The sequence below is a fragment of the Marmota marmota genome, unplaced genomic scaffold (assembly GCF_001458135.2).
Source record: "Marmota marmota marmota unplaced genomic scaffold, marMar, whole genome shotgun sequence".
In the NCBI taxonomy this organism is placed as follows: domain Eukaryota; kingdom Metazoa; phylum Chordata; class Mammalia; order Rodentia; family Sciuridae; genus Marmota; species Marmota marmota.
In genome coordinates this window covers 22,010,041-22,036,108 of record NW_026000068.1, presented here as the reverse complement: position 1 = coordinate 22,036,108, position 26,068 = coordinate 22,010,041, and the positions used below count along the sequence as shown (strand labels likewise).

The window sequence follows — 26,068 nt, the reverse complement described above, 5'->3', positions numbered from 1 at the left end:
TATATATATATATATATATATATATATAATTTATTTAATCCTGGGTAGTATTATCCCTATTTAAGAGAGGAGGAAAACTAAGGCTCTCAGATACTAGAAAATACCCAAGAAAAGTGTCATAACAGCACTTTGAATTCTGAGTTTTCCATGTAAAAAATAAGGAATATGTTCACTTATTTTTAACATTAAAACCCAAATCAAATCTTTGTTTGGAATAATGCATACTCTAGGATGCAGCAATAAAATGGTTATGATCTAATTTTTGTTACCACTTTAAGAAAATATGAGAACTTTAAGATTAAATTATTTTAAGATATTATAGTCATTTTTGAGAGCACGTTATAAAATAAGTTAAAATGGGTTTATAATATCTCTAGATCTGGTAAACTATACAATTATTGGAGGATTTCACTAGAAACTGTCATTGTCTCTCCTTAATCTTCATCTTTAACAGGAAAAAAAAAAAGGAAATGAAACAATCATGCCTAACACATTCCCTTTCCTTTCAAGTTCAAAATATCACATTAATATTGTCACCAATTGAGAGAACCAAGCATAGTACTGCCAATCAGTGAGCCTAGAATATTGTGATCATCTTATTCACTGTCCTTATTTCCTGAGGAGGAAACTTACTTGTCAAAATCACACAGCAGCTATAGGTAGACTGGGCTTCAAACACAGATTTTCTTAGTCCTACAGACATGATGTTTTGCTGATCACCATTTTGGGGATTTATGATTTGATCAGCCAGTGCTTTCATTATCAGAACTTATAAACAGAATTACTTCCATTTATTTAAGAATATTCTATCAAACTTCTAGAATACCTTTCTGACAGAGTTGTGAGCACTGAGGATAGAACGTTCATCAAGACTGAAATGTCTGTTTCCTGACAGTGCTTACTTCCAGCATGGGAGAACAGACATTGAACAGACAAATAAAGGAATGGAAACATTATTCTGTCATCAATTTTAAGAAACAAAGGAAATCACTGTGGTAGACGGGTAAACTTTGGCTTGAACTTTTAGGCGGTTGAGAGCGTCCTTTCTCAAGATGGGGCAAAGTAAAGAAGAAAAAGAGGTTAGTCTGTGTTTCAGTTAGCTTTTGCATCGCTATGATCAGAAGACCTGACAAAAACAGTTTTAGAGGAGGAAACGTTTGCTTGGTGCTCATAGTTTTGCTCTGAGCCCAAGGTGAGGTAGAACATCATGGCAAAAGGGTGAGAAGGAAGAAAACAGCTCAGGTCATGGCAACCAGAAACCAGAGAAAGCTCTACTTACCAGGGACAAAATATAAACCTCAAAGGCACAAACCAAGTGACCTACCTACTCCAGGTACACCCTACCTCCTGTGAGTTACCACATGTTAACCCATTTAAGAGGGTTGATGCACTGATTTGGTTAAGGTTCTTATAACCCAATCATTTCACCTATAAACATTCTTGCATTATCTCACACATGAGCTTTTGGGGGAATCTCCCCCCAAACTGTAACAGTCTACACCTGGGTTTGAGAAACATGGCCACTTACAATATTCCTCAGAGGACAAGCTATGCCTGCAAAGCCCACAAATGACAGTACCCATCTATCGGAGATCAGATCTTATTCATTTTTCTATGGCAGTTTATAAAAGTGAGTGATCTTTGCAAGGTAGAAAAACCAGTAAAAGCACCAAGAAATCTGGAAGTACTGGTTTAAAGGATAAATAAAGTCCAAATAAGCAGAGATAGGAGAAGGTGTTATAAGCATCACTAAGAGAATATACAGAGGCTAAGAAGTCTGTTTTAATTTTAATGAACTAAAGAATTTGCAATATAGTGTTTGAATGTGAGGAATAACGAAAAATAAGATTAGAAAGGGAGGCAATGACCAGATTGCATTGACTCTTAAGTGTCAGGGAAGTTTGGTCTTTTTGCTGATAGGAAGCCAAAGAGTTGGGGTGGTGGTGAATGTTCAGGATGATTAAAATATGGCAATAGTATATTACATCAATTTATCTTTTAGGAGGATGAGGTCAGGGTACATGAGATGTTTTAGAGGGCATATGATAATTTCAGCTTATTTTTATTAACTATGAAACTATCAAATAGGAAGTTGGGAATTAAATTGGTTTCCCACAGGCAGAAAAATAATTTTAATGCAAGAATTCTTCTATTTTGAATGAATTCTAGTCTGTTTAAAAGCTCTTGTTTTTTTTTTTTACCAAAAAGATTCCAGATGGTGTTGTTATAATTTTTAATATANTATATATATATATATATATATATATATATATATAAAGAAAAATCCAAACTGGAAAGCAGAACAATGTCAATTAAAATAGCCTCTGTTTGGCCTGATATTTCTCCAAATGGTGATGGACTTCCCACTCACTCTGATGCCCTTTAAGCCATTAACCTTTATATTTGTGGGTTTCACATTTGGTGATTTATGTGTCTCTTCCTATGATGTTATCTTTTAATGGTCTCTCTATTTGTCACAGGAGCTGTTGGTCTCACTTGCCTAGGTTTAGTTGTATTTAACTGGAAACTCCAACAAGGCAAAGCAAATGAACACACATCAGAAAACCTTTGTTGCAGAACCTTGGATGAATCCCTGTGTGCTCATGAGGCAAGAAATTACCACGCTAAGGGATACTGTAACTGCCACTTAACTCAGGAAAACGAGATAAAGGTCATGTCCATTGTGGGGTCCAGAAAGGAAATGCCACTTTTACAGGAAAACAGCCATCAAGCAACATTGGCCTCTGAGTCCACAGCCCCTGACGGATCATTTAGAAACTTGAAAGGGAAGGACCATGGGGCAGACAGCACTTTCTTTTGCCTGGATAGCAGATTGCTGCAGACAGGATATTCAGATCCTCCTGGGAATAGGGCAGTTTTTAATGATGCAGGCTTAGTTACAAGATATTGTCCAAAAAGAGTTGAAAAGCTAAGGAATCCTGAGCCTGGAGAAGTCCAATCTCATACCCTGCCACAGCATGTAACAAGAACAATAGGTGAGTTTGTCTTAAGAAAATCCCACTCTGTTTAATTCCCTCTGGAGAGAAACTCTTTTGATTTCCTCAACAGGAAAATGCTATAAAAATCACTGTTTATTCCTCTTCTAAAGATCTGAAGCTACTGTGAACGTGTGTGTTTGTGTGTGTGTTTGGGGTGAGGTGCACCCCACTCTCAGAAGCTAAGTGGGCATCTCTTGTCTACTGGAAGTGAATTTTGAGACCCACACGCTTAACAATGTTTACCCAAAAAAAGAAAGAAAGAAAAAATAGAAAGAGGGGAAATAAGAAATAGCAAAAAAAGAACTATTTTAAATAGCAATGGTGCTATTCAGATTTATGGGACAGTGACTGTTAGCTTTCATTCCAATATCCTCTGAGCTCTAATGTCAATTCTGCAGTAAGCAACCTTCCCAGAGCATGACATGTTAGAAGAATGGGCCTTCTAATGCTAGTGATTCATTTCGGGAATGATGTCAAGAAACATACTTTGCTTGCTGAGCTGTCAAGGATGATAACTTCCCAGTTCAGAGAAAGTCAGGACTTAATTCATTGTCCCATGCTGGGAGCCAAGTGAATCTGGCCATGACATCTACCCACTGTACATGGGCGATGTCAATATTTAGGTGGTGGCAATGAATTAAATGTCTTCCTTTTTCTTCCTGAATAGTAAGACGATATTTTTCGGGCTCTGCAGATAAAACTTTGACAGCTGCTCTGTAAAGAGATTCCTGTCACTTATTTGAATTAGTTTACAACAGAGTTTTTTCTCAGAATATGAATGACAGAGGTGCTGTATCAACAAATTTGTACCACCAGGATCTGGCCCTAAGAATGGATTTGGGGACAACTGGATAAGGATGAAACCGTATATTATTTCCTATGTGGCACAAGGCAGGATGTGAGTTCATCTGATTGCATTCCTCATGCTCCATTTCTTGCCAGTTCTGGGGGCTGATGATTTGACTCAAGAGAGAGATGGCCAAGGAAGGAAACATCTGCCACAGAAACCAGAGAAGACTGGTTTATTTTATAAAGAAATAAGCACTTAGCCTTTTAACAGAATCATATCTTAGGCAGATGTTCCACTTTAACTTTAAAATGCCTTCAACTTCTCCGTGGAAAACTTCTATACTGAAGAAAATGTGGGTTCGTAACTATTTAGAATCCTGGGCCTTGTTTTACACAGAAGACATTGGCTTGCCAGGTTATTAAAACTACTGAAATTCTGCTTCATGCCAGGGATTGTATTGGAGCTATGAAGGCCTGGTAGCTGAGGAGAAGATAGCCAAGGCTATATTTGCTCCAGAATAAAAGACAGTGAGGAGAGAGTGATGTTATGTTTATGACTAGTAACTTGGGAAAGCAGAATTATAGACTTTCATGGGGAGGGGGAAATCTAGAGATGATCAAGTCTAAGTGTTCTTATTATTTATCTTTGATTTCCAGAACTCTCTGAGAATCTGATAAAGAGCACAGATGTATTTCTCAGTATAATTCATATATGTGCATAACAATTCCACCTGCTCCAACCTTCTAAAACCCAGAGAGTAAGTAGTTTTTCTAAGGCCACCCACAAAGTTGATGGCAGATCTTAGATTATAATTGGATACTCATTTGGGCTTAGTCAATATACTAGTTAGCTTTCATCTCTGTGACCAAAATACCTGAGAAGAACAACTTAGAGAAGGAAAAGTTTATTTTGACCTCAGAGTTTCAAAGGTCTCAGCTTCTGGTTGGCCAACTCCATTGCTCCAAGGTGAGGCAAAGCATCATGGCCAAAGGGCTCAGTAGAGGTAAGTTGCTCAGCTCACTGTGGCAGGAGGCAGAAAGAAGGGAAGAGGCCCCAGGGAAGATGAGCTTTTTCAAGGTATGTTCCCAGTGACCCACCTACTTGAGCCATGCCCCACCTGCCTACAGTTTCCACCCAGTATAGATGTTCTTTCAAATTACTAAAACATTAACTGATCAATCTACTGATTAGGTTATGGCTTTCATAATCTAATCATTGCACCTCTAAATATGTCTGCATTAACACAAGAGCTTTTAGAGGATACTTTATATCCAAATTATAACAATTCACTTCTTTCTTTTTGTCATTGAATACAAATACTTTCTTCTTTCTTTACATAGACCATTTCACAAAATAGGAGAAAGCACACCAATAAGATATGACTTGAAATTCAATACTCATTATGGGTAAGAGGAAAGAATTCAGTGTCAGACAGACGTGGGTTCAAGCCCTCGCCATATCACTTAGCTCATGAATGACTGGGGGAAAACATCATCCTCTCCAAACATGCTTCTTTGTCTATAAATATTATAAGGTAATAGGAGATTTTCAAGGACTCATAACTCTTGTAAAATATCAAATGAGATACATACCAAATGCATATAGAATAGCACATTGCCTAGCTTTTAGTATATGCTCAATTAACTATATTAATATGTAATTAATATTATTTAATATGTGTCACTAATTTATATTTACCTATACCATTAAAAGTCCCAGGCAGAGACTGAGGTAACGTGAACCAGGTCATAATTCAAAATTCTTATTTATTTAACAAATATTTAATGAATATTGAATTAAGTTATTGAGCCAACAAGCATTTCCCTTTTTGTTGTCTAGGCTATTTTCTTTTTGATCTCTGAACATAACCATGTTCTTTCTAATGTTTGAGTTTCAAAAAAGAAATGAATGCAGAAAAAATTACTATGCCATTTGAAAAGGATTCAGATATTATTCATATTTAAAGCAAACCTAACCAACAACTAAAGATGTACAACTATGGATAATATTTCTATTTCTATTTCTACAACTTCTAAATCAGCCTCACACTGACTGAAATGTGGCCATAAAGAATGCCATTGTAAACATACCAAACCGCCAAATATCCTTTGTGGATTTGGCTAAAAATTAGGGAATATTCAAGAACTGTTATAATCAGAGGAGTCATTTTTGCACTTTCCATAAGGTTCCTAAGCATCTGTTTGGTTAGGGATTTAAAACTCTGCCCAGTGCTAAAATCCTGCATTTATTGTTCAGCAGATATCAGTGGTGACACATTTAGAAGAAGATATGCAACATCCGCTTCAGCCTTGGCAAGAGAAACTCTTGAAAAGCATTTAACAAATGGATCATGGCAACCTCCAATAGAAAAAGAAGACAATGGCTTACAACCTCACAGGCAGAGACATTTTATTACAAGCTCATCACCCAAGCCCTGTGTGCCTGAGGAGCACTATGTACAAAAGATCTTATGCAAACATAGACCAAAATATGATGACCCATGTGGACTGTTAAAATGGAGCAAGCCCAGGTATTTTCAGACAAAGAACTCCCTTATCTGTAAATATGTACCATATAATCAATTTCAAGATTATATGAAAGAAAAGAAGTCAAGTTGCACAGAACATTCAAAGTCTGAGAAAGAGCAAATCCAAATTAACAGTGCAATAGAAAAATTCCTTATGAGTGAGAATAACACAGATTTATCAAGGTTAACAAGAAAATACAAGAAAACATATTCCCCAAAGAGGGTTAGCTATTGTAATCCTGACTTAGTAGGAAAAAAAAGGTGGGTGAAATCACCCAAAACATCAACACACTGGAAACAGCAGGAAAATCAAAGTAATCAGCTGACCACCTTGGATCTCAAAACAAGCAAAGGAGGACGATGGTTTACTGAGTCACAGATTATCAAAAAGAAGAGAATCAAACAATCTGGTCACAAAGGGAAAATTAAAGGACAAAATTTAAGGAAAAAATTAAATTTACGTCCTTTTAGAAAAGTCAGAGTCCATCCAGAAAAATCTTCACCAGAACTCCTCAGAAAGTGTAAACAAGCAGTGATACCTCCTAAGACATTCCCCAAAACTTCTGATAAAAAAACTAAGATAAATCTTGTGTCTTCTGCAGATTTCCTTCAACAGTCAGAGAGTGACAACTACATTAAACTGACTCCAAAAATGCTTTCTCTTGAACATGCCCCGAAGCAGACCTCAACTTACAAAAGAAGGACTAAAAATGCCCCTCTCATCAGTGCTAACAATTTGTCTATAGGCAACCAGAGCTCTGTAAAGGGCAACTGTTACCCAACTGGTCAGGTTCCTAATGGAAACTCATCAACTGTGCCTCAGCCTACACCCCAGAATGTCCAGCACGGGCTCTCACTTTCTCAGTTCTCAATGGAGCAAATGGAAGGTACATCTCAGCTTCAACCAGAAGTTTCTAGTTATTCACCAGCTACTTCAGAAAATGTGGGAAATAACATTTTTCCATTTCAGCATTCCAGGGAAGTTATTGATCAAGGGGCAACAGAGTCCAGAGAGCTCATGGAGCAGAACGAATCAAAGTCCAGTGAGCTAAACCAGTCCCCTGGGTCCATGACAAACCAAGCACAATTTCTAAGTGTTTACAAGACTGACACTTACAACAAGGAATGTACTTCAGAGCAAAATCAAATTTTACAATGTAAGAAACAAAACTTAAGTCATGAACAACTTGAAAATGAAGAAAAAACATTAATGACAAAACCCAAAATATCACATCCAATTGTGGAAAGTTGTATTATGGATAAGGAAGGAAATGAAGTAGGGAAAAATCTTCTTAACACAGAAACTTATGATTCCTCTCTTATTCCCTGGACACAGTCCAAGAACAACCTACCATTTATGATGACAAATTCTATTCCACACCAAAATAGAAGAGAGCTTCCCAAGGATATCAGTACTTCTACTCTTAGTAGTCAAGCCATTTGGCATCTAACCAATAGTAGCGAAAAAAGAAGTGACAGCGCACATGTATTGCCCAGAGATGACAGCACTGAAGCTCTGGAGATAAAAATAGTAGAAAAAGAAGGGGAAAGTATACTTGATGAAAGCAAGACCAATTCTAGTATATTCATTTGGACCACACAAATGACCTCAAAGGGCATCACAATCGGAGGGCAGCAAACTTGGGAAAATGGGAAAAGTGAAAAACACGTTTTCTGTGATTCAAACTCTGTTGAGGAGACCATTACAGTTAAAGATCCGAGGATCACAAATTCCCAGGAAACCAAAAATAGAATACCTCACAGTGAAGCAGATCTTCAAATTAACAGTCATATGCACGATTTGAGAGAAATTCAAAATATGCAGCCAGATAAAGATAGCAGTGCACACAGAGAAGGTGAAATGGCAGCGGAGAGACATGCAGTGCTTCCTCTCTCACCAGAGTTAAAAGACATTCGTTTTGAGCCAGAAAATGAGGTGCCTCTAATTCCTAGCAGAATAAATGAAGCTGAAAACTCTGTTCCAAAACCTGTACCGCATCCACCATCTGCTGAATATGCTAATATATCACCTTTAGAAGCAGAGCAAAGTGAACAAAATAACTCAAATAATAATCACTTTCTAGCTTAGCTCTCTTCAAAAGGACACACAAACACCCTCTAGCCTTTGTATGCATTTAAAATGCATTATTTTGGAGAACAAAACCTCAGCAATTCTTAGTTATCAATAGAAGTTCACAGTTGGAAATAATTTAAAAAGTCAAAGATGGAGCCACAGAATATGTTTGATACAATTTACTGAGAAGGCTTTTTTAACAAATGGGAAAATGGGAAAGAAAAGTTTTACCCAGTCCTGGAAAAGCAATCAAACACTGAAAGAAATAAAAAGCCTCAAATTAAAGGGTAGATATTTAAAAAGCATTTTACTAGAGGTACTTTTAGTGTTTATTTTATGGAAATTATTATAAAAATCTTAATTAGTGGCACTACAGTATTACCTTCTACAGAGATGACTATATATTCATATTTGAGCCCAATTTGTTTTCCTAATTATGATATGAAAATAAAATTTCAGTTTTTTTGTTAGTTGTAGTATAGCTGATATGTATAACAGCATATTTTGTGGTTTTGTAACTGTTCTGTTGATAATTATCCTAGATCTTAAGTAGAAGTCTTTAAAAGCTATTATTTCTCTGAGAAAAAAAATTAAGGATTTCCAGGGATAGCAGGATGTTTCTGTAAATTCTGCAAATTCCTATAAATCCACTAGGTGGAGATCTCAGCTTCAGAAGAACAAACTGGGCTTCAAGTTCGACACAATGGATCTTGAACAAAAGGAATTTTAATGAGCTTTATTGCCAATTGTTATTAATTTAAGATTTTAAAAACTAAATAATCCATTGGCATGTAGCTTTCAAGGTTTGATCTCCTGAGTTTAGCATGCCTCTATTGTTCTGTGTGAGTACTCCTCCTTATGCACAGGAATTAAATGTGCTTATAAATATTACATTTAAAGCAATAGCAGAATAAACATCTTTTAATTAAAGACACATTTATTCAAAAAATATAAGCACACACAATTTTATTTATGCCCCAGTAAAATGTTTAAAGCATACTTTCATGGCATAGAATGTTATAATATTTCACATTTCCCAGGGGAGAAAAAGGTTTAAAAGGAAGCAAACTTCTCTCTTTGTTTCTGTACAGGTCTCTCCGTATCTTTATATCTACATGTGGTATTATAAAACTTAAAGGATTACTAGAACAATATGCATATTGCTTACATGCCCCACCTATGTTCTTTATCCCTTCCTATTCAAAATTGTCAGCAAAAGACTTAACTTTTTCAATTTGAATTTTTAGCCTTCTTCCTCTTTTCTCACCAAGATTCAGAACTCTCTTGCTTTTAACTTCAAATCCTGCCCCTGTCATATTATTCGGCTTCTTTGCCTGAGCTTAACTCTGTGCCATCTGTCTGCTTTCCCTGCTTCCATTTCATTCTCTTAAGCACCTTTAAGGTGAGAAGAGCATCTGTGCCAACTACCTGCATGACAAGCTTATTTGAATCCTCAGCTCCCCAGCTTTGTAGATCAGGTTACTTTTTTTCTCTGTTGCTGTCTTTACTTTTCTCTTTCTATTTTTTAAAGCATTATCCTTTTATCATAGAGTGCTTAGCTTCGTTCTCTCTCCTCACTGCCAACAGTATCCCTGATATGTAAGGGCCAACACCTACTCTTGGTTACTAGCTGCCTTTCAGAATGCACCAATGATAGTTCTAGACATTTTCCTCTTTTCCATTTCTGAAATCCACTCTTTCACCTTTTTATGATGCTGCCTTTGAGATGGTTGTCAGGGTTACCCTTGGTCCCAAATCCACGGTTGTCATTGTGGTCCCTGTGTTCCAATCAGCAGGATCCCTGTAACACAGTACACGATTGGCTGACCTGACTTCAGTATCTTTTCCTTCAGTTTTGACCTAGTCATTCCCAACTCTGGGGGGCACATATGACTAGGGTGCTTGTTAAAATGAAGTCTCAGGCTCCATACCAGTCAGTAGAATTAGGATAGAGCTCCAGAATCTTCTTTTTAACAACAATCCTGGATAATCTGGAGTATGTATTTTCCTGCTCACATGCTGAGAAAAAAAGGTTTAGCTATTCCAATGAACACCAGAAGATTATTCAATGTTTGTTTCTTTATAGAAACTACATATAAATTCTAAGTCAATAAACCCTTCATATCCAATTCAAATAAATTTTGAAAAAATTACTTTTATTATATATTTTCACTGCTTTAGAGACAAAGATAGATTACTTATAACTTCATGTCCAAATTCCCATTCAGGTTTCCAAGGCTTTCCAAATATGATTCTATCAGGATTCTTTTCTACCTCACATTGATTTCTAACAACCTCCAAAGGACCTCACATTGCTTTCTAACAACTTCCAAAGGACTGGTATTCTCACTGTCCTCTGTGTACCATATTTGATTCTTGACTAAGAAGATACATATATGAGAAAATACTGGGTTTCAAATTCAAGGAATGAGGAAAGTATAGATATGAAAGAACAATTAGTAAAGAAAGTAAGGAACAGGATAGCATGATGTTAGTGTCTTAGATCCAAAGAAGAACTTGTTTCAAAGGATATCTGTCACAGAAATTTAACCTCTCAGTGGTTACAATGTTCCAACAACTAGTAGGTCCCTTGTCCTTTTTCTCCCAATGAATTTGTACATGTCCTCCTTGCTTGAGTTGGGTTATTATCTCACTAACCCTTCATTCAGCAAGCTCCTATATATGGTTTATGATCTCTCCTCAAGCATCACTTCTTATGGGAAATTTTCCCTAACCTATGCTATCTCCAACTTGCTAGTATTCTTTTAGTATGAATTACCATAAAGTCTTTTTTCCTTTAGTCTTGGCTTTAACTGTAGAATCATTAATATGTGCCTTTAATTAATCTCCGTATAACTACTGGCCTTAAAGTCCATGCATCTTAAATCCTCAGCCCCTTTCATTGGACAGTATATAGTAAGAACTCAAATTAATTGTTGAAGGAAAATAAAAATTATCTCATTGTTCCCTTTTTTCTCACCACTCAGTCTACTGACATGGTAAAGACCTTGCTGGGTGACATAATGATGACAGAAACAGCTCAACTTTACAGTGGGAGGTGGATAGCAAGGCCAAGCCAGGACTGAATTGAGAAGTTCAGACATTGCCAGAAAGTTGGAGATTTGCTTTCCTAATGTGTTTTCTCTTTCTCTTCCTCCCTGAACCTCATCACTATAGCTCAGACTCACTGCTTAGCCCCACAATGTTCCCACTAAGCAATTTATTTGGGCCTCCTATATATATATATTTCTCTTTAATAATGTCCTCCTTTAGCCCTATTACTATTTCTCTTTCTCATTTCCCAATGTTTTGCTTGAGGCATACACTCTACCCTAAACATGCTTTTAGAATAAGCCAATGATTTGCTTTTATCTCCAAATGAAAACTTCCACATGTCCTTTATCTATGATCGTGGGATTAGTTAATAAAATAAAAAAGATTCCCTTGATGGGTATTTTATGTGCAACTTTGGTACAACTCTCTTTATACAGAGAGAAGGGACATCTGTATTGGGTGCTTGACACATTTATCCTGAGACTATATGCCTGAGGTTCATATTGAAAACAAAGACAAGTTTTGCCAAATTAATTTAACTCACATAATTTTCAAGATAAAATTTCCTAGATCTCAAAATCTAGATATGGAACTAGAGGTATTGACAAGCAAGTGTGGTATTTGTTCACTTACTCAGCAAAAAAAAAAAAAAAGCATCTAATAGGTGATAAGTCCTAGGGTGATACCAATGAACAAAACAGGTAATCATCATCATCATCATCATCATCATCATCATCATCATCGTCATCATCATCCCTGCTTCTATGTTCTATGGAGCATAGAGTAGTGAGAAGATTCTTAGCCTATAGCATGTCAGAAGGACTGGTCAGAAGTTTATCTGAAATACTCAATCCATATTCCACAAGAACTTTTATTTTCTTCATAAGAGTTTCTGTGCTCTCAAGTGGGATTGGATAATGACTTGGATTTTACCTTTCGAAAAAGGAGGCGTTTGCCTTTAGAAAAAGAATAAGAAACTTGTTTTCTCTATCTAAATGTGTGGACATTTTACTTTGTTGAGGTACTTTCTGAAATAATAATAGCCTCGCTTTATCGGCTCCCTTGTCAAAGAGTGATAAAGTGTCTAGGATTGATCAGAAACAAGATTGTATAAGAAAACAACAACAATAACTAGGATTATTTGGACTGGCAAACGAAAGCCATTAAGCTTTTTTTGTATGAGAATTTCCAGGGTGAAGAACACAGACTAATACCCTCCATTCAAAGGAAAAGACTCAATGGATATACTGATGTCAAGACACAAGGATTTCAATAAATCCTTATTTATAAGAAAATAACTGGCCAAGGAATTCTTGAACACACGACTGAACTGTAACACCAGGAGAGAAGCTGTAGGACCACCTCAGTCAATCTCTGAGAATAGTAGACATCACCTGATATGGCACACAAGTGAGAAGAATCACTTTATGGAGACTAATGGTCTGCTATTTTTTTTCCTAGTTATAGACTGTCATTCCCCCTCTACTCTCTTAGATTTAAGACCACCTTTAAAATATTCTTTTGGCTGTTTAAATATCCTCCTTTACTTTTTACTTACTCTTTCCGTAGCATTGTTCTCTTCATTTGAGCTCTAAGTCTGTGTTATTAACCACATCATCAATCACTTAGAGAAGTAACAGAGGACTAGGACTCAGGTCTTCTGATTACTACTGCTTGAGCTAGTGCTCCTGAAGACTACTTTCCCTTGGGTCTCTGCCTGAAAGCCTACTTTGCATCAAAAGCCAACCCAAATCCATCTTGTACCAATTTCTTTTGTCAGAAAAAGACTAAGTGTGGCTCAAGTATAGTTAATAAAATTGCAGCTGAGATAAGACTGTGAGTCATCTCTCATACCCTGGTCTCTCTTTTACTAATCAGTTGTAAGAAACATTTCAAAATCAGAGAGCAGCAGCAAAGAAATATGAGCTATTCAGACTTCTTGAGGCAATTAGAGACTAAAGAGCAGAAGACAAATTAGTCTTTCTGCCTTGACAGTCTTAAAATACACCCTGGAAGTAGACTTTGGAGTTACACTATTTGTGACAGATTTTGACCATAACACATTTTCTAAGAGGACATAAAAATTACTCACTTCAGGACATGCATTCCACCCTCGCATCAGCAAAGATGATATGGGTTTGGGAATGGAATAGCCAATGGGAGGCCTAATATGGTGGTAAGCCATGTCTGCTGCTGCAGCTGCTGCAAAACAAATGGGTCATGTCAGTTTTGAAATTCACATATTTATATCAAGAAACAGGAACAGATACACACACAAAAAGTCATCAAAAATCAGTTTGTATAACATCAGTTGAGCTTCAAAGAGACCTCTAGGCTGTGTTTATTTCCTCTGTGCTTTTAACAAAATAGTGGATTATTTTATAGTCTGTCTTTGTAATTGTTCATTCATTTGGCTGTTGGCAATAAATAGGAGAAGTGAAATTTTTTAAAGGAGCAAATGACCATTGAAGGAGCAAGTCATTTAGAGTGCTTTAAGTACAAAGTATGTGCATAATGTTATAGGAAGCAAAGACTGAAAGTTGGATTGGACAAGATTGTATGATGTTATAACTCCAAGACTAAAGAGATTATATTCTGCCTACCAAGCCATGGGATAATGCTGAACTTTGTACTATTAAAGGCAGCTATATTACTTTGGAAAAACAGATGTTTAGTTAAACTCAAATTTTATCACTAATACAAAGATTCTGAAATTTTAATTTTTAATATTTATAAACTAGTTATTACTTGTTAAACTCTGTTAGGCACTTCAAATCCATTGTCTTAGCAAATACAACTCATTGATTAAATTCTCTAATATTGCCTGCTTATATGGATTTCCAAATAGTGTTCATGTCTAGTTGTGCATCACTACGTTACGATTCTAGGGACTTCACTGTAGATTCCTGATTGCTCAGTAGTTTTCTGTTCTGCAAGCAGTGAATTCTATGCTACCTTAGAAACCAAGCTCATAGCTACTTTTATTAAAAAAAAATTTCTGTCAGGCATCATGGTAGATACACACACACACACACACACTTCTTGAATCTTCTTAAGCATCCAAAGTAGGTAGATATTATTGTATATGTATGTGACAGTTTTAAATTAATAAACATTTTAAGTATTGCTAATAGTTGGTATAGCCTTTTGTTCCAAAGTTCATGCTTTTTGAGCACATGATATTGTTTATTTCTCAGAAACACTGTTCTTCACCAGTGGGAGAATAAAGTTCCAGTATATTGCTGCTTCCTGTTTTCTAGTTCATATTTTAAGCATATATCAGTAGCTTAATGACTTTTGAGATATAACCCATACCCACTAATTTTCCCCCACCAAAATCCACTCCCATTTAATTCTGTTTATCCATCTACTTCCAGTAGAGCTAGTGAAACTTCATGCAGTGTAACTGTGTAACTTAAAATATATTTTGCTTTATGGATTATTCTGAATTACCACCTAATGAAATTAACACTTGTTCTTTGCAGAAATTGAGAAAATTAAGAGAAGGCTTAAGGAAATTAAGAGAATAAGGAAGAAAAAAATGTTATCATTCAGAGGCAACGGTTATCAAAATATTTTGAAAATTTCTTATATATTCTTGGTATCAGGAAGCTTATGCTGATAGACAATTATGTAATTCCTTTTTCCTAAATTAAAGCATTAGGTTAAGCAATTAAGCATTTCTCATGTTATTAAAACTCTAAGTTAACATATTTTTAATGACTCTGCATTTAGTGTGATTTGCTTAATCACTTCCCAATTTTAGGTCGTTCCAAATACTTCAAAGAATATCTTTTTTCATTTTGTTTCTCTATTTCATAAATTATACATTATGACATATTAAGGGATGAGAATAATATATTGAAGGGCATAACTACTTTAAAGATTTTGGTACATACTGATAACATATTACCCAAACAGTTGTATTAATTTATACTCTGAATAGCAAGTGCGTATGAGAGTTATCATTATATCTGCACCAGGGAAATATTTTACTAGTTTGAGAGGCAAATATATCCATCACTCTTGTTTAGATTGTGTTGTTACTTATCACATACATTACTACTTACCAAATGTATCCTTTATATCACAAAATTTAGCCATGCTTGATTCTTTTCATTGATTACTCTTGATGATTTTTAATTCCTTTTAGAATTAGTAAAACAGTAAGCAAACAAGCAAACTATTGCTTAATGATCACTAATCTTCTGTATTCCACTCTGTTACCTTATGACTATTCGAATAATTCTAAGCTGGTACCACTATGAACACATAAACCAGTTTAGTGAACATATTTAAGTTAATTAGAGGTCTCCTAATGTGCAGAAAGGGACCATGCATAAAATGAGCTAAACTCAGATGCAGATCCCAATCATCTCCCTTCTGAGACTTTTAGATTTAGATATCAAGTGTATGAAGTTACTTGCTTTCTTCTTGGCGCTGTGTCTGGAAAATCAGTTTAAGATGAATGATATTTAATTCTTCATTATTCAAAGTAGATTCTGCAAAGCTCTGGCATCTCCTTCTCCTGTTTGATTTATGCACTCTTGGCAGTGATACTACTCATTATCACCTCACCAGAAAGTGGGCAGTGCAACATGAGGGGTCATGGAATTGGAACTTGTCACCTTCAGATGGTTTTGTCAGTCTTGTCTATGTGTCCAGGCTATATGAACAGCTGGGAAATTTTCTGGTACTACAGATTCAGGAATGAGACTGTCAGCTCATTCATCAAATTTTTGCCTTGATCATTACAAAAATATGTAAATGTTGGTTTCTACTTTCAGAAGGAAAACTTTGCCATTAAAAGAGAATGAAACTAAGTTTAAAAATAACTACTATATATTGAGCAATTATTATTTTTCAACACTATTCTGAAATAAATATAGTTTATTAAACCTTAAAACTAGCTTCTAGAGCAAAACACCTCTCATGAAACTCTCTGTAACCAATGAAAATATTCTTCTGCACTGTTCAATATGTTGGCATAAGAGTGCTGAACTCTTAAAATGTGGATAGCGTCACTGAGAAACTGAAGTTTTAATTTGTTTAATTTAAATTCAAATAAATTTAAATTTAAATAGTCATGGCTAGTGGCTTCCATATTGAACAGCACAATTCTACAGGATAGAGTTCTCCCACTCCCATTATCCTGAATAATGAGACCTGAGTTAAATACAAGTTTATGATTCAACCTCAAGGATCTATGTAACCATGGAATCAATTTGTGGATTCAAGTTCTTCATTATTTATCAACACTTTATCAAGAAAAACAATGAATGAAATTCGTTGGTGTTGTCTTTCAAAAGAGATAGACCAGTGAGCTACAGAACAAGCAACCAAAACAAAATGTGACAACTTTCATTCATTTATTCATACATCAGAATGTACTAAGTATTCTATGTAAGTATAATAAGTAAAGAAAAAAATATGGTGCTATTCTTTTTGGTAAAATTTGGCAAATGCACAGATAATTAATAAATGAGTAGATTTTCTCCTGCTTTTTATTGTTCAATTGTAAATTCTAAAATGTGATTCCTTTTGCCCAGAATATTCTTCCCTAGCCTCTTGTCCTTTATAACGTCTATTATTTTCTAGACCTTAGCTTAAATCTGCTTTCTCTGGGTAACCTTTTATTATGTTTCTAGCATTCTATACTATTATAGCACCCCGTATACTCTACTGTATTGCCTATTTACTTCTTTCCTCTGTGTGCAGATCACAAGCTCCTTGATGCCAGCACTACATCTTTTCATGATTGTATCTCTGCCTCGCACAATAATTGGCAATTAATAGGTATTCAATAGGTATGCATTAAATGAATAAGTAAAAGTGATAGTTCAAAATGTCCCTTCACTGGAAAATAATACAGATTCTAATAGGACTTGGTAAATATTTAGTGAATATATGAATGAGAATATACATAAATGACTAGGAATAATTAATTACTCATTGCATTTTCAGAACAGCACAATGCTTAGTTTTCAAGAAACATTATAGGATGAATATTATGTTTAATATTACATTACAACATAATCAGGTAAATTATTGAGATCTGGTGGCCAATTCAGTCAATAACATTTTCTTTTGTTCAGAAAATTTGGTGAGGAGCTTCAATAAATGGAAGCACTATAACACATTAAAGAAATGCCCTTAATAGGGAAATCTGGAGACCTAATTTCTCTCTGGCTTTGCTCTAAACTCTCTGGGAGATCCTAATTAAGCCAATTTGCCTCTGTGTGTAATAATTTCACTGCATGTAAGATGAAGCAGGAAATATAAAGTGTAATGGTGCTGCGCAGTGCACTGGGGACAAACAGTCATGCATTTAAGCCTTGATGACACCTCTTAACTAGCATGTGACATTGAGCATGTGTCTTATCTATCCTAAGAGGACCTTTATTATGACCTCAAGCACGTGTTTTATCCTAACAGGACCTAAATTATGAGGACTAACTGATAAAATATCCATACAACACCCAGCACATTGTTGGCTCTCAACAAGTGCTAGCTGTGTTGTTGCTGTTATTATCATTACGTACAAATCTAAGAGTTGAATTGATAGCTTTCAGTTCACACCTAGAGAATTTGATGTCAAAAAACATCATTGTGTGTTCTCTGTTCTATTTAGATCACCAAAAATCTGTAGTGCTTTTGGATTCTTTGGGTATGAATATCAAGTAAAACTTGACATTGAATTACCATAAATTTAAAGATTACAACCTACCTAGTCTACCATCAGGCCCAGCTCACAATGCAACATGACCACTGTGGTGGGGATGACTTTACAATTCTACGGCAAACTATGTATTCCCTGCTTATGAACAAATTGGTATTAGCTTCTGAATTCCTAAAGTTAACTCTTACTGTTTTCTACTTTATAAAATTAAATGTAGGCATTTGTATTAAAAAGAGAAAAAGGAGAGCAATAAAGCAAAATATTTTTTGTTAGTATTGACCAAGATAAAATGGCAGAATTTTTTTTTTCAATTTTGACTGTGTGTATGTATTCTGAAAACCACATTTGATTCTATTCTATTGTTTTTAGTGAGCCAGGCGGTGGTGAGACAAAGCAAATGTGTTCTACCATCCCTGCAAGAGCTAAGACACATTCTTTGTTAAACTGACACTTTTCAATGATGTATCACCAGAGTGTATAGTATCTGAGAGAGACCATGAGATTACAATCTTGAGATTTGTACTAAGAATGGCTTAATTTTTTAAACCACATCCCATTCTCATTATATACTGTCAGAAGAATAGATTAATTTGCACCATTGTCTGTTCTCATTGCAATATTTGTCAGTGTAATGAAGTATCAGAATGTTAATATCAGCTATATTCATAGAAATATCACCATCTATTGGACCGATTCGATCTTTCCAGCGATCTGTGCTGTGATTAGTTGCCTTTCCTCTTTTCAATGATAAACTGAAAAGAATTAGCACAACAAACATGGGATTTAGCTCATTCCTATTTTTCTACCATTTTTTCTATATCATCAGTGTGCTTATCCATGCTGAGACTAATATATTCAGGATGCTTTAGGATTCTTATTATATATGGAAAAGAAAATAAGCAACTAATATTTAAGGAAAGGTAGAAAACCCAAATGGCTGCAAACAAGAGAACTGTGGAATACTGGTGTCTCTAAACTCATATTTCTAAAAACTATATGCAAGATTAAAAAAAAAGTCTGCAAGCCATTTTTGGCTCCTGGTCTCCAGTTTGCAACTCTGAATTAAAGTCTCAATATGAAGTCTCACCAAAACCTGGCTATAATAAATTGGCAGATGCTTTTAATTTGCTGCCATATCCCAGACTTAGTTAGAGCTTGGCATTAAGGAATCCCAGGACACAAAGTCGGGTCTCCTTGTGAACCAGCTGGCCTCACACAGAAAAACAAAAGGAAAACTGAAGGCTCTCTTCTTTGGCCTCAAACTATGATCAGAAAGGGATACAAAAAATTGGGTTCGTGGTTATAAGGAAATGGGATTGGATAAAATACACATTGATGGGTTCATTTATCTTAGCTTTCTTCTTTAGTTTCTTATGATATATTAGAGGAGACAAGTATAGGAGAGAAATAAAATCTGAGAATCAGGTGTTGATATCTTTCTCTGAAATGCTTCCAGGACAGCTCTTGCTTGCCAGATTGAACCAGCTCCCTTTTCATCTTGCTTGGTTCTTCTCTCTATGTTGGCTTTACCCTTTGGCTCCTTTTCTTCCCAATCTTTTCATTTCTTTTACAGATCTGCTCCTTTTCCAGCATCCGTCATCATCCTGTTGGCTAAGTCAGAAACCTGGAAGTCACTGTTGACTCCTTGCTTACCCTTGTGTTTCCACCTCAATATATTTTGAAGTGCTATTCAAATCTTCCCAAATAAACGTCTCCTTTCTCTTCCAAAGGCACTACTGCAGTTAACATCTTAGGCATTTCTTCTAGAAGAACTTGTCTGCTTGCCTTTGGGTTTGAACTCCAATTTGGCCTTTCCTTTATAAAAAGAGAGAATATTCTAAAATAATAATAGAGTTGTGTTATATCCCTTAAAGTCCTGTGGTGGCTTCCACTGTTCCGTTGTTGATACACACAAGCCTATGATGGTTAGTTTATGTGCTAACTTGACTGACTCAGGGATAACTAGATAGATGGTAAGATATTATTTCTGGGTGTGTCTCTTAGGGTGTTTTGGAAGGGATTATCATTCCAATCAGTACACTGGGTAAGGACGATCCACTCTCATCGTTTTGGGCAGGCATCATCCAATTTTATTGAGGGCCCCATTCGAATGAAAAAGTGGAGAAAGCTCAGATGAACTAGCTATCTCTTCTGGAGCTGAGACATCAGAACTTCAGGATTTGGGGTCTTGAGACTCTGGAACTAACACACTGAGTCCTCCTGGGTCTCAGGTCTTTGGACTCAAACTCCATCATAATACTAGCTTTCTTGGTTCTCTCATCTGCCAAAGGCATGTTATAAAGGCTTCTCAGACTTCATAATCATGTGAGCCAATTCCCATAATACATTTCCTCTTGTATCTCTCTCTATTCTACTGGTTCTTTTTCTCTGGAAAACCCTGACTTACACAAGGACCTTCACCATCTGACTCCAGTTTTACAGCATATGTCTTGCAAATGATGTCCTTGTATTCTCTGATTTGTCCCTATTGAATTATTTATGGATCTCTCATGCCTCCGGACCTTGCTGATACTGCTTTCTGCAGGAACACTTCCCCACCTCCCACTGTTTACCTATTTAATTAACAATCATCTGTTAGAGATGCAGTTAAAGTATCATCTGCTCTAGGAATCTTTTCCTATTATTCTTTTCCCACCTTCAGTCTGGGCAGGATGACCCTTTACAGAGCACTCTTATCCCTCTGTGCATCTCTCTAGTTATTCCTCTGTGCATTATGAGTAGTTTGAGGGCCTGGGCAATGCTCTATTCCTCTTTGTTTTCCATACTATTGCCCAGTTCTTGGCTCAAAGAAAAGTCAAAAGTAATAATTAATCTTTATTGAGTACTACTGTTGTCAGCTTCTGTCCGAACATTTTGAGGTACATTGTCTTATTGTGACCATTTTAAAAATAAACTCAGGTGTAGTTAGATTAGTTTAAGTAACTTGCACGAGGCCACAAGACTCATGCTCTTCTACATTAGGTCAATTCGCTTTAGACCCTAGAGTGTTGGCCTGAAAAATGCTTTCTTTTAAAAAGGTAAAATAATTGCCCACATTTAAAAATCATTAGATTTATAAACAAATAAATTATGGTAGCAGTAAGCAGGCTTACTTGTGCTCCCACTCAGCACTACTTGGCTGCAGCTAGGCAGCAGCTGTCAGGGCAAGTGATTGCTCCTTTGCACTATTGTGCTTTGAGCCTGCTTCCCTTGGCCCTGTGGGCATTTGATCTGGTGATCCTTGAAGTGGTGGATGGGAAATTTTTTCAATTCTTTTAAAATCTGAGCTTAAAAGGTTAATTTGAACATGCGCTATTGAAAAGAGACCCTAACTTCAGAATGTACACCTATCCCTTGCGTAGGAGTCTATGCTAATATTAGTGTTCTACTTTTATATTTCTCCCAGGAGGTAACATGCTGCTTAATCCAGAAGGATGAGCTTTGTGTTAGGCTGCTACTACTGTAATTGATAATGTTGTCCCACACTGTAGTCATGGATTTGTTGCTCATTGTAAATAGCTAATATGTAGCTTATATTGAATCTGATGCTTCACATAATTTATTGCTGAACATATGCTAGATTGCCTAACCACCACAATGATATTAGCAATCTCATTTCTTGATGCATGGTCACTGTCCAACTCTTAAAAATTCAGCATCTATCATAAACAAATTCTCTTTCCAATAAAGTACTATAAATTTTAATATCTGGGACATTGGAACCAAGTTATTCTGAGGCAAGACTTCTAACTTTTTTATTAAATAATATTCTCCCCTTAGAAAGAGTAAATGCTTTTGGAGAGGGGAGGTCCATGATAGAAGGAAACTTTATGTCCTTGAAATAATAATTTTAGAATTAGCAAAGCATAACAAAGTAGAGAAAATTACAAATGTGTGAGTAAATACGAAAATAGCGATAAACAGTGACTTGGGATGTGAAGAAAACTGCACTTAACTTCATTTTGGAATTAAGGAAGTTTTGAGGGGAAGGGTTTATTGTTAAAGCTAAGCTCAAAAGTAAACTGGAGTTAGATGAAAAGTGGGGAAGAGTGTTTCTGACAGACTAACACACACATAGGCATGGAGGGCAGAAGAAGTGCACTGGGAAATGAAATCACTCCCTGTGGTTGGAACACAGATGACAAGTCACATGTGGTGAGAGGCAGTCCTAGGAAGAGAGCAGAGACAGAGTTGTGAGGGGCCTGCTAGATTATTGTATTTTATTTTACCTTTTGATTAACATATTTTAGTTGTACATATGTGTGTGCTAAGTGTGATATTTCAAACCATGTATGCAGTGTGCACTGATTGAATCAGGGTAACTAGCATTTCCTTTTCCTTATTTCTTTGTGTTTGAAGCCTTTGAGCTCCTTTCTTCTAAATCTTTATAAAATGAATAATAGGGTATTGTGAATTGTAGGCATATGGTGCTTTAGAACACCAGAACTTATTCCTTCAATATAAATCTTTTGTGGTACCCATTATCTAACTTCCCTTTCTCCTATACCCCTTTCTAGCCTCTAGCAATTGCTATTCCACATTCAAGTTGACATTTTTTGTTTTAGCTTCTGTGTTTAAGAGAGAACATGTGATCCTTGTCTTCCTGTGTCTGGCTTATTTCTGGCTTATGTCCTCTAGTTCTACCCACTTTGCTGCAAATGACAGGATTTCATTCTTTTCAATTGAATAATATTCCATTGTGTGTATATACTACATTTCCCTTATCTATTTATCATTGATGGGTATCACATCTTAGATACTGTGAATAGTGCCATAATTAACACATTAACATGGGAGTGCTTTCTTTGGTATATTGATTTCATTTCTAATGTATACTGACCCAAAAAGTGGGTTAGCTAGATCATATGGTAGATCTACTATTACTGTTCTGAGGAATGTCCATATTGTTTTGCATAAAGATTGTACTAATTTGCATTCCCATTGACAGTATATTAGAATTCTTTTTTCTCCACTTCCTCATTAGCCATTGTTATTTTTGTATTTTTGATAATATTCATTCTAACTGGATTCAAGTGATAGCCTAGGGTGATTTTGAATAGCATTTTCTTGACAGCTAATGATACTGAACATTTTCATATATTTTTGACCATTTGTGTAGATTATTTTAAGAAATTTTGTTTTTATCTTAAGAGCAACTGAAAACATTAGGGATTTTTAAGTCAAGGTAGTCATATGATTAAATTAGAATTTTTAGATAACTAGAACTAGTGATTGGTAGAAAAAAATTATAAGGAAAACCGAAGATGAGGATAATGTTTAAGATACTGGGCAGTATTCTACATGTGAATAAAGGATGGAGCAGTAGAAATGGCAATAAGTGGGTGAATAATTTTAGAATTAGCAAAGCATAACAGAAAATCGGACTGAAAAGAAAATAACAAAAAAAGAGAAAAAAGAAAGAAGGAGAAAGGATAGGAAGAATATAAAAGAACACAATAAGAGATCAGAAGAGTCAAGGGTGACTTTTTAAACCTGGGCTGCCTAGAGAATAAGAATGCCATATAAGTTCATAATCATAGGAAAACTTGACCTTATAGTACATTTTCCCCTTGGATCTTTCACCTTGCAGTCATGAGAGTTTTCAGTTTACAAAACATTATTTCATTGAGCTTCACAGTAATATTGGCAATGCTCATCATTAATTATATTTATTGAGAAAACAGCTTATGAAATGCCTAGAGGTAAGATTAAAATGCAATATATTGAAAGCAGCAAAAGAAGGCTATTGTAGCTAGAGCACAGAAAGAAGACTGGAATATAAAAGACTAGAGTGAAGAAAATAAAACAAGGGTGGAGTGACTGGCATATTTTCACTGGATAAAACTGCATGAGTAAGGCCAGAAAAAGAGGATCAGGTAGATTCTTTCAGGAGATATTAAGAATTTTGCCTTTCAATCCTAATATGAGAAGCCACAAGATAATCTTAAGCAATGGTGACATGAGCAAATTTATGTTTTAAAATATCATTCCAGTGGAAATGTAGAGATTGAAAAGGAAAGAGGGACAAGAATAAGTAAAGGTGGAGTAGTCAAAGGCTATTTTAGTGGTTCAAGTGATCAGGGTAGTGGTGGAACAAACTGTGAAAAACCAATAGGTTCAAGGTGGATATTTTAAAAATTCTATTCAACACTGTACTAAAGATCCTTGCTTGTAAGAAGATACAATTTTAAAAACACACAGATTGGAGAGAAACAAAATTTTCTTTATTTATAGATGACATAATCACCTATGTAAAAATCCCAAAGAATGTACCAAACAAAACTTAAAGGAATGGATATAAGTGAATTTAGTAAGTTTATAGAGTACTAGGTTATTGCTTTAAAACATATATTTTCATATACTAAAAGAAACATTGGACGTAAAATTTTTAAAAATGTCATTTATAATAGCATCAAGAAACATATAATTTATAGAGCCAAATCTAAGAATGGCAAAAGTCCTGTGTAATAAAAAGTATAAAATGCATTGGGAGAAATTAAAGAATTAAATGAATGGAGAGGTCTACTATATTTGTCAGCAGAAGTCCCAATGTACTTAAAATGTCAATTTTTCCCGTATTGATTTATACATTCAGAGCAACTAGTAACAATTCCAATATTTTTTTTTTGTGTGTGTGTGGTAGAAAAAGATGAGCTGATTCTAAAATTTACATGGAAATGGAATAAATCAAAATAATGAGAACAGGTTTATCAAAAAAGAGCAGATTTGGGGGTTTTTTGTTACCTAATTTCAAGACACAGTATAAGCTATCAAGATAGTATGGTATTTACATAAGTGTAATACATGGGTCAATGAAACAACAGACAGATATCAGTATAACAGTCAACTGATGTTTTTACAAAAGTACAAAAATAATTAATTGGAAAAAAGGGCACATTTCCCCCCAACAAATAATGCTAAAACAATTGGGCATCCACATTAAAAAAAACACACACACACAAAAACAAAAGAATAACAAGTTCATGCCATATTATTAAAAAGAATGCAAAATAGATCTTAAAAATATAGAAATTAAACCTACAAAATTTTTATATAACATATAGTAGGAGGTCTTTGTATTCGTGGGTGAGGCTAGAATGTTTTGGAAAGGATATACACAAAGAAATAATTTAAAAATACGTTGTAATAAACTTTACTGAAATGTAAAACTTTTGCTCTCTGAAATTCATTGCTAAGTACTTGAAAAAGCAAGCCACTGACTATAGAAAATTCCTGCAACCTACATAGCAGTTGAAGAACTTCTACCTAGAATCTAATAACTCATTTATAACTAAATAATTAGAAAATTTGAATGAACACTGTATATAAGTGATATGGATACCAAACAAACATATGAAAGAATTGTCAATGTTATTAGTTAAATAAAAATTCTCAGACTACTGGTGGAATCCATAATGGTATACACAACTTGGAAAAACTCTTATCTTAAAATCTAGCAATCCATCTCATGTATTTATCCATGAGAAATGAAAACCACCATGCAAAGACTGAATGATTTTAGTAATTTTAATTATAGTAGCCTTAAAGTGAGAATAACTCAAACAATCAGCTTGTGAATGTATAAATAGATCCAGGCACATGCAACATGAGATATGACATTTAAATGAAAAAGAATAAATTGCTGATAAGTGAATTAATATAATTAAATTTATAATACATTCTGGAAGAGGCTAATTGGTAGGGACAGAAATCAGATCAGCAGTTGCCAGGGGCTGAGGTGGGAGAAGTGGATAGCCTTCAACCAGGCACCTGGATCATTTTAGAATAATGGAAATTTCTCTATCTTGATTGTAATTGTACATATTTCTTAAAACACATTGAACTGTTCATCTAAAAAGATAAATTTTTCTGTGTATAAGTTATACTCCAATAAGCTTGATTTTTTCCTTCCTTCCTTCCTTCCTTCCTTCCTTCCTTCCTTCCT

The 26,068-nt window shown here is 35.2% G+C and overlaps 2 protein-coding genes across 8 annotated transcripts in view; one reads left to right on the top strand and one right to left on the bottom strand.

The window, feature by feature from the left end:
* The window catches only part of Lrrc53 (leucine rich repeat containing 53), a 20,360-nt gene extending 6,849 nt beyond the window's left edge, over positions 1 to 13,511 (top strand). Inside the window, exons 4-5 of the mRNA XM_048814190.1 lie at positions 2,481 to 2,996; positions 6,049 to 13,511. Of these exons, the coding sequence (XP_048670147.1) occupies positions 2,481 to 2,996; positions 6,049 to 8,405 (2,873 nt within the window). The 3' untranslated portion in view covers positions 8,406 to 13,511. The remainder of the gene's footprint in view (positions 1 to 2,480; positions 2,997 to 6,048) is intronic.
* Positions 1 to 26,068, bottom strand: part of Tnni3k (TNNI3 interacting kinase) — a 282,551-nt gene that overhangs the window by 66,302 nt on the left and 190,181 nt on the right. For 6 of the 7 annotated variants that reach the window (XM_015490511.2, XM_048814077.1, XM_048814074.1 and 3 more), the window contains one exon: positions 13,537 to 13,646. In XM_015490511.2, the coding sequence (XP_015345997.1) occupies positions 13,537 to 13,646 (110 nt within the window). The remainder of the gene's footprint in view (positions 1 to 13,536; positions 13,647 to 26,068) is intronic. The other variant, XM_048814072.1, reaches the window with a different exon arrangement.